Source organism: Phragmites australis, chromosome 5 (genome assembly GCF_958298935.1).
Source record: "Phragmites australis chromosome 5, lpPhrAust1.1, whole genome shotgun sequence".
In the NCBI taxonomy this organism is placed as follows: domain Eukaryota; kingdom Viridiplantae; phylum Streptophyta; class Magnoliopsida; order Poales; family Poaceae; genus Phragmites; species Phragmites australis.
This window is the reverse complement of record NC_084925.1, coordinates 7,514,100-7,526,793: the sequence shown is the minus strand read 5'-3', so window position 1 is coordinate 7,526,793 and position 12,694 is coordinate 7,514,100. Positions and strand designations below refer to the sequence as shown.

The following is a 12,694-nucleotide window of genomic DNA, read 5'->3' as shown; positions in this document are numbered from 1 at the left end:
CACAGGACGCAAGGCGATTAGTGTCCATCCCTACGTTAGGGCTTCCCTGATGCAGTTGCCTTGTGTGGATTTGCCTACAAGCTCACATGGTACAATTCATTCTTTCATATTTTTGTTTTGGGTTCGGTCTTCAGTCGTAGATGCATGATGTCGATCCATTTCATGGTGAAGTAAAAGAAAAAATTATTTTGATGGTGTCGTAGATGCTTATCAAATTCTCATGCTATTAATAGGGAATAATTTTACATTGATGCTCACTCTAATACATGGGGATTAAAATTAAAGATTACAAATAAAAAGGCTGCTAAACCGTGGACATATTATTAAACAAGGAGTACAAATGAAGCTAAGCTTGACCATCCCCAAATTTTTGCCATATGTGCTCGACCAAGTCTGCCTTGAGTTGATGATGCTTTTCTGATTATTAATAGTGTCGTTTTCTTCAAGTACCCTGGAGAATTCATAAATTGGGCCATGATTGAACCCCACCAAAGGGTGATAGCTTCCCTGGTCATACTAATTGTCTTCGTCCCGTACATCATATTGCTCAATGTCATTGTACCGCACCTCGTAGGAATCCTTCTCATCTTCAACCATTATGTTGTGCAGTATAATACATGCATACATGATGTTTGCAAGTGTTTCTTCTTTCCAAAAATGTGCGGGGCCTCGTAATATTGCAAATCGAGCTTGCAAAACTCCAAATGCCCATTCAACAGCTTTTCTTGCAACTTCTTGTCTTTTTGCAAATAATTTGTGTTTCTCACTATAAGGCAATGGGATTGTCTTAACAAAGGATGCCCATTCAGGGTAAATGCCATCAGCTAGGTAGTACCCTGTGAGGACCCGTCCAAACAGTATTCAAATTAATCATCAGGCGGATCATTATTCATAATCCAACCTCGACGATTAACCTGAATACCATTCCGGCAGTCCCGGCACGTGTTTTGTGCCCAAGGATCGGAACACATGCCTCCAACATAGTGCATCACAACATAGCTTAATAAAGAGCAAGTAATAAACATTTATATTACAAAAGTTAAGCATGCCACTGATTTCAACAGTTTTACAACAAAAGCGAGCTAGGAGGAGACAAAACCCCTCAACTCCTAACCAACAAAAGATCTACGCAGCGGAAGAAAATAAACCATACAACAAAAGGATATGGAGCCACATGCCCTTAGGCTCCATATCAAGAACACCGAGTTCGGAGTAGAATGTGCTACTCCTGCCTGCCACCCTGATCGGCAGGCACAAAGTAGCCAAACACTGCCTCTTCCTCGCCGACCTGTGAACCTGCATCAACTTAAGGGCAGCACCCTGAGTACGAAGGTACTCGCAAGTCTTACACAATATGGGTATATAATATCCCGACTCCAAGGATTATTCATTGAGCTGTTAGCAAGAGTAGGCCACAAGGTTAAGTAAAACATATGCGGTAAGCAACCTAGACATATGTGTGAGCAACTAACTTAACCAACATATATGAAACTACCCTGCAACTACCAACTGATCATATGAAACTGAAACCACATTAGTATCAATGTATAACAAGTACCATCTCGACCACCTCCCACATATTCGAACCACAACCACATCTCCGAACCATACAACCGAATCAACCACGAGAACTCTACGACTGGGTGCAACTGAAACAATAGCATGCTCATGACCGAGAGCGCGGCATTTTGAAATGTTTATACACCCTGCAGGAGGATACTCCTGGACCCACACGACTCGGGGACCATACGGCTTGTGCCACCCGCTAAAGTGCACACAAGGGGGTACCTGTGTCAACCTTTCCCAACCAGCCCCAACCATGTGCGACATGCAACGCTCGGCGTGGCGGTACCAGAACTACTCCCGGAGCAAACTAGTACCGCTTACAAGCCCACCTGCTCACACCGTCGTTGTTCAGGCCCCACAAAGCCACAGCTGTGAAGGTATTCGGCTCGCCTTACCATTAGATCGACATGTGGTGAGTAAGGTAAGTGCTAAAGCCAACTACCCCGACCATCGGCCTTAAACGATGCAAGCGGTCTACAGTGCCCGGTCTTCCTCTACCGTCCTACCCAGGGAAACTCCACGTCCGGGCAGGACAAAACACCATCCTAGCACCTCCCACACCTCGTCTCATACTCACCACTCATACAACCAACACCAACAACCCAACACGGTAACCATTGTGAAAGTAATTTAACTTATAGCTCGCGAACGATGGGACGTTTCACCGCTCGACTTCTACCGAGGACCTATGCATTGCTAAGCATCTCGCATCACTTTTAGGTTAGACCTTAGCATGACTAAACCCAGGCTACAAGGATATGGATCAACAATACATCAAGGTAGAGACAATGCAATTCAACATAGGATCTACCCGACAAAACCCAACACTGACTTCCTATACATGCAAACCTATACGTAAGCATAATTTATCAATATTTAGACTCCATTCAATACAACCGACAGGGTTCAATATGATAGATGCTTGTCTTGATGCACTGGTTCACAAAGGTGCGGCGCGTCGGGATTGACCTCGGCCTCCGGGATCGACGGATCGACGTTCTCTAAAAAGGATCAACGCATGCAATGCAATGAGTATGAATGAAGTGCAAATACATGCCACAATATGCATATAATGGATGAAAATATTTTTTCTAGATAGAACAAGTCATAAGGAAACTAGCAAAATTGGATTCATCAATTTTGGACTTATGATGAATTAACGGTGAATTAATGAAGCTTTAACCTAATTAATTAATCTCAGAAATTTAATTCATTATTTAATGGCTGAAAATATTTTTAATAGGTAGAGTAGGTTATTATGAAACCAACAAAATTTGTTTCATAATTTTTGGAGCTACAGAGAATTTATTATGAATTTTACAAGTTTCAGCAAGCAGTAAATGTGCTGTCTGGGTGTACAGCGGTCAGACCGAGGGTCACTGGCGGTCAGACCGCCAAGACTCACGTTTAGACCGCCGGAAACGCGGTCAGACCGCCCTAGTATAGAGGGTTTTGGCCCCTGGCGATCTGACCGACCTGGGGTGGCGGTCAGGCCGCTGGAAGTCGCCGGAGGCACTTTGGGAGCTCACCAGCGACGATTCCGGCGACACTTGGAGTGGGGACTTGGACCTAGAACATCACATTAACTTCCTCTACCGCATAGGATAGCATGCATATGCCGAAATCTACAAAAACTCGGCTATTGCTTCTAATTCATCAAGAACTCATGAACTTCACAATCCTAGCTCAAAAGGCGAAATCCAACCATCCAAAAGGCGGATTCTTGTCATGGGAGTTTAGGGGACTCACCCAATGTCCTTTACCAAGGTTGTGGACCGTCGATTGAAGGAGGAAACGGAGGGAAAAGCTCGGGAGACGAAGAAATCCGGTGTTTTTCACATTTCAACCCTAACACCAAAAGACACCAAATCCGGCTCAAATCCTCCGGGAAAACGAAAATAAATTAGGGGAATGGATAGTTCATGAGCTTGTGATTGCAATGGTACCACATACTCACCTCAAATCCCTCTCTTGAGCTCAGATTGTGGAAGAAAAGAGAGAGGGAGTGAGAGGGAAGGGGAGCACGGGTGGAGCGTGGGGGAGAGTGAGGAGGGAGCAGGTGGGCTGCTGCCCACATGAGAGAGAGGGTGGGTGAGGAGTGGGACCACATGTGGGGCCCACAGGTAAGTGAAAAGGGTTCATTTTTGCTACGAAATCAATCCTTTTCTCTCCCAAATTTCTTTCTCTCATCCAAATGATTTCAAACGAATTGCATTAGTGTCACAAAATGAATTACACAAAATTAAACATAATGCTTAAGAAGCATAATTATGCTTAATTATGTGATTATGAAATTTGGGACGTGACATACCCCATATTGTATTGGTTTCCATTCACTGTAAATTGAACTGTCGGAGCACTTCCTTGCAATATGTTTGTGAACAAAGGTGATTGATTCAAGACATTAATATCATTGTTTGAACTAGCAGCACCAAAAAACCATGCCATATCTACAGGTCATGCGAGGCAACAGCTTCAAGCATGATTGTTGGTACTTTTTGATCACCACGAATATATTGGCCTTTTCATGTGACTGGACAATTTTCCCATTGCCAATACATGCAATCAAGACTACCTAGCATTCCAGGAAATCCACGCACTTCACCTACATATAGTAATCATCAAGTGTCTTCTTCAGTGGGTCTTCTTAGATATTCTGAACCAAAATTCTGTCTAATTCCTTTCACAAATTCAGCCAAGAACTCAATGGTAGTGCTTCCAGCAATACGTAAACATTCATCCAATAGATCTACAGTACTGCCATAGGTCAACATTCGCATAGCTACGATGCACTTAAGTAGAGGTGAAAAACCAAGCTTGCCAAATGCATCTCTCCATTGACCAACATGTGGAAACCACACAATAAGGGTGTGCACAATACACTGAAACAGATGCGTCCTCATCCTGATCCTTCGCCTGAATTGAGTATCAGTGTACACCGGTTCGTTGCATAAGTAGTCATCTTCTAACCGCTTGTTTGAATCTTCTTGTTTCCGGTCTATGTACCTTCAAGAGCCACTTTGGCACTGATTGGTATTAATCTCTGCTTCAACCTCAACATCAATCTCCACTTCAACCTCGGTGTCAATCTCTGCTTCAAGCTCCACTTCAATCTCAGCTTCAAGTGGGCCATTCATAAACTCCCACATGAGCTCTCAAGGTCACACTTGCTACTGAAATCGTCTGACTTTTAGGGCTAAGAATTTGACTGGGTAGATATTTTAGAAGTGGTCTGGTTTGTTGATGTCACCCTTCTTCCTATATAAGTAGAAGGAAGCTCTTACAATGGCTAGTTTTCCAACAACTAGTATGGTTGGTATGGAGGCATGCCATAAGGCTTGAAGTTATGTGGAAACTAAGGTTGGAATTGTTGTCTGAATTGAGGTGGAAAATTGGTTGGAAATTGTGGTGCTGGGTACCCTGGGAACGATTGGTTGGTTCTATTTTGTTGGTCAGGTGAGGAGCTTGAAGGATTGAAACTAGATGAATCATCCATGATATTTTCTTAACTGTAAGGTTTTTTTTGAGATGGTTGGTTTCAGGATATGTGTGTTGGATGTGTATGCTTGTGTATATTTGCAAAAGAAGTAGGTATGTTTATCTTGTTCAACGGCTAGCTAGCAATGGTCATGCCAACAGCCAAGCAAACGATCAGGCCAACGGCCACCAATAACTGCTCTGACAAAAATTATTAATTTATTCTTTGTACTAGTGCTCAAATAAGCCACAAGTTCCTAGAAATTATAAGCTAGCACCTTTGCTCCCATGTATTGCACCTCTCCCACTTCTCTCTCTTTCTTGCACCTCCTTAGCACACATACTGGAGCTGCCCTCACAAACATAGAGCACCGAGCATACACACACTAGCCCACCACCACGTCACATAGCAGAGCAGCACACCATCGAGCAGAAGAGCAGCACGCCACCTCCTTTCCTCACGCTGCCGCTGAGTGCGTCGTCGCCATGCATGCCTTCCATCCTCGGTGAGCACCCCCTTCCTCCCTCCTCCTCTACCATGGCCAAGCACCAACGCAGCTCTTCCCCATCTGGCCCTCACCACCGGTGTCACATCTTTTCGCCATGGCATCGTCTCATGACACCGCTCAGCCGCGCTCAACCATGGGCACACCACGCGTATGCCATCCCGGCCCTTCCCCGCTAAGTAGCTGTGCATGCTGTCACCGTACGCACCGACGCCTGGTCAAGCTCCACCGCGTGGCAGCTCCGCCCACGTGCTCCTCCGTGCCGCTTGTCTAGCCCATGTCGTCACTGTCTGTGCAGTCGCGAGTGCATCACTTTGCCTCGGTCTCGCTCCAATCGCCAAACTCCTCGCCCCAACCAGGTCCTCATCCTCCCCTCCGGCGCCTCCCTATTCCTCCACTCCCTCTCTCTCAGGCTCCCTCTCTCCCTCCCTCTGTGAGCCATCCGCACTTACAAGCCACCGGCCACTGGCCTTATCTCTTGGCCTCTCCTCCCCCTCATTACCGTGTGGGCCCACTGGCCAGTTTGACCGGTCCACAGGACCGGTCCACGGTGGACCACACACTCAAACCCCTCCTGGTCCACCGAGTCATAGACCGAGCCCACAGATAGCACCCTCTCCGGTCCATGGCCTATAGTCCATGGTGCACCACCCACACAACTCCCTCTGGCCCACCAACTCCGCAGACCGAGGTCACAAAATATAACCCCTCATCTTTTTCTAGGATCATCCCTTCCTATTAAACTTTCGAGAGTCATATCTCCTCTGTTTTAACTCTGATTTCGATGATTCTTTCGCCAGTATTTCTCAAACAATATAATCTATCTCCCTGCCAAATCTTGTAATCTTTGGAGCTCTTTTAATTCTCTCACTTGGTATTTATTTTGTGTCGCAGCGTTTAACCTAGAAATAGATTTCATCTTTTAATAAATGAAGTTGAGTTAGTTAATTCAATAACCATGTTTAGGTTATAATCATAGTCTAGTCGCATATGTTAACCTAGCTTAAGTCTAGTTTAATTATTTTGCTAATTAGAATAGTTTTTAGAATAACTAAAGAATTAATCTTTTAATTAAATGTTTAGAAATATATTGTTATTTCATGTTGTAGTCTATAGATTTAATCTTAGCATAATTAATATAATAAATTAACCAGTGTAGCTGCTAGATAAATAAATATCATTCGTTAGAATATAATAGATTAATTTAATGTTAGTAATTAATTAATTAATTAATTAACTTTCTAATAAGCAATAATTCTATTGAAAGAATAGTTTAAACCTAGTTGATTAATTATATGTTTTCATGATAGCAATAAAATATAGCTTAATTAGAGTGATAATTAAGTAACACTAGGTAATTAAGATTAATTACCAGATAACATTGGAACAGTGCTATAGGTCAGAATAATTAATCACGACACTTAAGCATATATAGTTTTAACCACCTAAAGTTATAATTACACATATATATACATGCTCACATACATATAGACATAAGTATCACACATACGTATATGTCTATATACGTGTACTCACCTACACGTAAAAACCCTAACTATTGCTTTTTGGCAGTTAACCTAATAGACGCTCACCTAGTTGTTAATACCTTGTTTAGGCTTTCTCTTAAGTTAATAAAACAACCAGTTAACAACATGACCTAGCTTTACTAGATGACCTAGCTAGACTCTATATGTCAGTTTCGCATAGCTAAGAGATGTCGATCTTCTTCCCGCTATGTTAGCTTTCGTCGTTTTCCCAATCATTCTTCTTTCACTTTGGTGTTCCTTTGGTTTTGTTCTGGTGTTCATTTGCTTAGTCGTTGTTCATTTTTCATCGTTAATCTGCATAGGCTCGAAGCCAAGAACCTAAGCAAAGACGCAAGGAAGGAATTGAAGGTGAGGCCCGATGATGAAGAACCCGAGAGACTCGAACGACAAGACCAATCAAGATTTGACCTTCGTAAACGCAAGTCCTGTCTTCTTGATCATGTTGAACCCAAGTTTTCAATAATTTAATTGATCAACTTAAAATGTGACTTATTATCGCATGTGCTATGCATTGTGCTATTTCCAGCTGCTTGCAGTAAATCCTATCAAATAAATGTCATACCTTAAATATATTACCCATAATACATATCACCCTAGGAATTTACCTGTGTTATATGTATTAACATCGAATGATGTCTTGATATCTAGCATACTTAGGATAGAATACATCTCTTCGGAGATGTTGCTATGGAATATATCTCTTCAGAGATGTCGCTTTACTGATTAATCAAGTCAACTCATATTCCATGAATCTTTGGTGATTGTGGAATCCTTGATGTGGTATGGGTTATGGCGGGTGGTGTGTAAAATAGGTGAAAATTATTTTGACGGGGCAGGTAGAGTAGTCCTCCGTTGAGGATGCTCTTGGGGGTGTGAGGACGCCAAGCCCCCTACTGATGGTCAAGAGACAGTAAACCCTGCGCTCCGTTAGTCCTGAGGGGGTGTGGTCAATGGAAGTTGGCTGTTACCTAGACCCGGAGGGGGAGGGATATGAGCTTGCAAAATTGTCACCACGATTCCCTAAATCATCACCCCCATCTCCGATGGCGAAGACTTCTTGGGGGTAACCTCCACTAGAGGAGGAGTCCAGATCCATCATGGATTTTTCATTGGATTGCTCCGGATAGGTATCTCAACAACCCATGTTGCCAGAAGATGTGGGGGAAGATCCTGACTTTTAGTGAATAGGGCATTCGCAATTGTCTTGGTAACCAAGTGGTTCGAACTCAATGTTGTAGTCCTTGGTATACTGATCCATGAAGCGACTTACCTCATCGCTAGAATCATTGCCAGAAAGTTCTTCGTCGAAGTTTACACGATCGATCACCGGTTCGTCAGTGAGAGGTGTGAAGTTATCGTAGAACCCTCATCCGAGGAACTAGTTCTTGGTGCAAGCTTGGGCGAAATCAACGGCATGTTGTGTGTAGAATCTTTAACACCTATTGCCATGATCCCAACGAATGGTGCCAACTGTCGACGATTGGTGAATTGCCGATCTTACGAACTTATAGAAAGGATAGAGGATGCTTCGAGTAGACAAATCAACAGAACACACATATGGCTTTTTACAAGTTTGGACCTCTCTTAGAATAATAGCCTTACGTCTTATTTGTCTTGTATTGATCTTTGAGACTGTTGCAAGGGGGTGCGTGACTAGCCTAGATAGATCTAACCTAGTCGGCGACTTCCTTGCAAGTAGTCGAAGAAGATCTAGCTACAAAAGGCTTGATGGAGGCAGAGCTTCTGCGGGCATGTAATGACTTGATGAGCTTGTGTCTTCTAATGGCTTGTCGCTTCTTCTTCCGCAGGGCCCCCAGACTCCGTATATATATAAGGGCGTATATCCTCTGAAGTCTCCCTTCCTGTTCTTAGAGATAAATTTTCCCGTTTACGAGATATCATAGGTGCCTACGGGCAGTTTTCATTCATTTAAGAATTCTCTTCCCAGAGATAGAGATATACCTCGAGAAAAACAGAGGACCCTGAGGTATCCCGATATGGTAGTTTCCACTAGTCATCATTACTAACAATTACACCTTTCCAGGAAAAAGAAGTATAAGAGTGGGTTGGCCTACTTTATCAGTGCTTACAATTTACAGAAGATATGTTGTAGATATCAAGTACAGTTGAATTAGTTGTGGTAGTTATCCTACCTTGAGATATTTAAACGGACAGAAGCAAAAAGAATGCACAGAGAAATATCAGTATATGCACAAAATCCACCCCCTTCCTCCGACGAACAGCGGTGAAAGCCTCCTCCAATATTGATAGCCCATCCCCTTTTTAGGGAAAGTTTGGCTGATAAAACAGATCCACCCACCTGACAGATAAAAACTCACTTTAGTATGCTTTTTGAGCATCCAAAATGAACCGCCAAGGGAGCATCAAAAGACAATATTTACCTGCTTCCTAAATGGATTAAGAACAGTGTTACTAAGACACACGTGTCTAAAATTTTTTTGCATGTCGACACAAATCTGTGCGTCGACTCGGGTCCGACACGGTGCGACGTGGATCAGACACCTCAAGCCTTGTTGAAGGAGAGGAGGCGGTGGCGGGGGAGAGGGGGAGGAGGCAGCTGTGGTGGAGCGGAGGAGGCGGCGGTGGGGGAGGAGAGGAGGTGGCGGTAGGGGAGGAGAGGAGGTGGCGGTAGGGGAGAAGAGAAGGAGGTGGCGACGGGGGAGAGCTGGTAGAGGCGGAGGCGGTGAGGGACTAGGGAGATGAGGACTCGGGAGTCATGAGGGGAGGCGGTGTGTGAGTAATTGAACCCAATCCCTTCCTCTTTTTCGTTTCTATTTTTCTACTGCTTTTGTGCAGTTTGTTTACACATCTTTATACCTATAAAATTACAACCAGATACTTTTTATATGTTTTAATCACAACGTAATGTGTTATTTCAGAAATACTGATATTATTTAATAATAAAAATATAAATAATGTATTTTTAATATAAATTAAATGAATCCTATTTTCTAGAGTTTGCTAAATCGAACACCCACATTTGAGTCAGACTCCGACACCCGCACTCATGTCCTGGTAACACCGATAAAGAAGCTTTTGCTGAACAAGCAAATTAGGGAGCAGAGCCACTGCTGGAACCTAGGATAATGTTGGAAATATTGTTACATTCTACACCCAATTTCAGGGGGGAGAGCCACCAAGTATACTAGTTTCTAATAGAGAAAATCTGCTGGTGATTAAGCGCTTCAGAAACTATCATGCTTTCAGTGACGCGGTAGCCAATTTTGTGAGCAATTGTAGGCTTATATAGCAAGCAAAATATCACAGTTTAGGTCGTGTTTCTCTCCAGCACCTAAACCAAGGAGCCACATAAATTGACTCATGTGCCCCTAGTTAATACTCTTTCCAGGCATTATATTGCTGCCGCAGTGCCGCCCGCGCATGCTTGCATGCATGCATGTTTAATGCACAGCCACACAGGCAACGAAGAGTCTCCAAGCAAAATCCCACCAAATGAAAATTTTCCTTCTACGAAATCGATTCCAACTTGTGGCTCTTGAAATTTTTTGAACTAAAAATTACAGGCCGCCTAATGCAGTTTTGAATGGGAAATTAGTTTGCCGCCAAGCTTATGCATGAGTATAAATATTAGAGGTTAGTGGTACTAGTGCATCAGCATAAGCTCTGTTGCTTTAGAATGGTCCAAAGCAATGGAGACTCCATTGCCAGACTTGAATGAACCATACCATGGTTAGTGGTACAGCTGCTTAGCACATTTTTCGTATTCTTTTGTTGTGTTCCATGGCCAATCTATCCTTCTTCTACCGTATCGTTTACAGATATTCCAGACCCAATTGAGCCTATAGCTGAAGATGAACTCATTTTCGATGAGCTTGATGAAACTGAAGGCCTTGATGAACACTCAGGTAAGCTACTACTACTACGTGCTGTTTGCAACATTCATAGCATCAAATTGAAACATTTTTTCCTTTTTCCTATGATTTTAGTAGATGCAGGTGGAGATGGTGAAAATGGTGGTACAGGATTGCTGGTTGTACACAGGGTTCAAAAATTCATCGGTTACCGACCAAAATGCGCGATAATCGGGCATCTCGGTCTGGCTCGGTTTCAATGTTCGAGCGGTAACCGAATTTGAATTAAAAAAATTCAAATTGATTTTGAAAAAACTCAAAAAAATCCAAAAAAATTCCATAAAAAACTAGAGCAAATTCTAAGAGTATCCGTGTGAACAAAATTCAAAACAAATCTCGTTTGCAGCACCAAATTGGCGATCAAAGTGCATAACTCGGTTAAATGGGCTGACATGTGCAAAAGGTTGATATGGGACGAATGCACACTAATTTGCGTCCCGTTTCGGCCCACATGGAAGGGATAAGGATGCTGGTAGTGTGGTGAGCATTGTGCACAACAGAGATTCCCCACACTCCTTCTCGCAGCCGAAACAGCAGCTTCATCACCCGCCCGACCAAATCTGCCGCTGTCCTGCGTGAATCTGGCGTCGGAGCAGCGGTTAACGAGCTCATGGGCTCGGTAACCGACCGCATCGCAGCGGTTACCGACCGACTTTGACGAGCTGCGCGGACTCCACGACACAGATCGGTAACCGACGAAGGTAGCTCAGTAACCGCTCTATGCTATGCGATTTCTCGTGTTTCTCGATCGGTAACCGCGGCTATGGGGTCGGTACGGGATGTGTGGAGTAGATTCCGATGATGTAGTGCATGATGCGCTCGGTTATCGATCGTTTAGTAGTGCTTTTTCGTGTAATATGGTCGGTAATCGGTGTTAGATGGGCGGTTGTTTGTTGTGTAGTCAATTAGGAAGATGTAGTGGTTGATTCGCTCGGTTATCGACCTTATTACATCGGTTATCGTATACATGTGAATGTTGTTAATATTCGTGCAAGATAATCGACCATTTACTAGCGATTTTAGGTGCAAATGTTGCTAATATTCGTTCAATTGAGTTAATCAGTAGGCTAACCATTGATAATATTTGTTCAATTGAGTTTACTAGCGATTTTAACATGCATGGAGATATTTATTAGTAGGCTAACCATTGAGTTTTCTTCTTCCAACAGAGAAATCGCAAACTAATCGATGACGGATCGAGATGTGGTGTGGCATCACGGGGACAATTTGGCCTCAGGGTTTAGGTGCAATTACTGTAATAAGAAAAAGAAAGGCGGTGGTGCCACAAGGTTGAAAGAACATTTGGTAGGACGCGGATCGAATGTTATACATTGTGATAGGGTGCCTCCTCCTGATCTTGTATGGCATGCGAAAACTGACTCTCACCAGTGAATTGCACGGGAGGAACGACAGAGGATGGGCATGGAGGAACATCGCCGCCTTGACCATCATCATCATCACTATCTGTCTTTGAGCTGCTGTCATTCGATTCTTGGTAAGTTGGGCTCTTTGGGTCACTATCCGTGCTCTCATCGCTTTGCACTTGTCTTTTGCCCTTACCCTTAATCTTCTTGCTCTTCTTTGTATGCGTCATTTGCTTCTTCCTCTTTCCCGTGTGTGTGTCACCAACCACTATAGCAGCCCACTGCTGTAAGTCTTGTGTGTTCACTGTGTCTGTCACCAGGTGAGTAGGCAGGGGTATGTC

The 12,694-nt window shown here is 43.5% G+C and overlaps 1 protein-coding gene across 1 annotated transcript; it reads right to left on the bottom strand.

Moving 5' to 3' along the window:
• Nucleotides 1-516: 516 nt before the first annotated feature.
• Nucleotides 517-4,715, bottom strand: LOC133917788 (uncharacterized). Its single transcript, XM_062361641.1, has 2 exons — nucleotides 4,586-4,715; nucleotides 517-836 (listed from the first exon to the last, which is right to left on the bottom strand). Exons 1-2 carry the CDS (start codon nucleotides 4,713-4,715, stop codon nucleotides 517-519), a joined length of 450 nt encoding a protein of 149 aa, XP_062217625.1.
• Nucleotides 4,716-12,694: the final 7,979 nt, after the last annotated feature.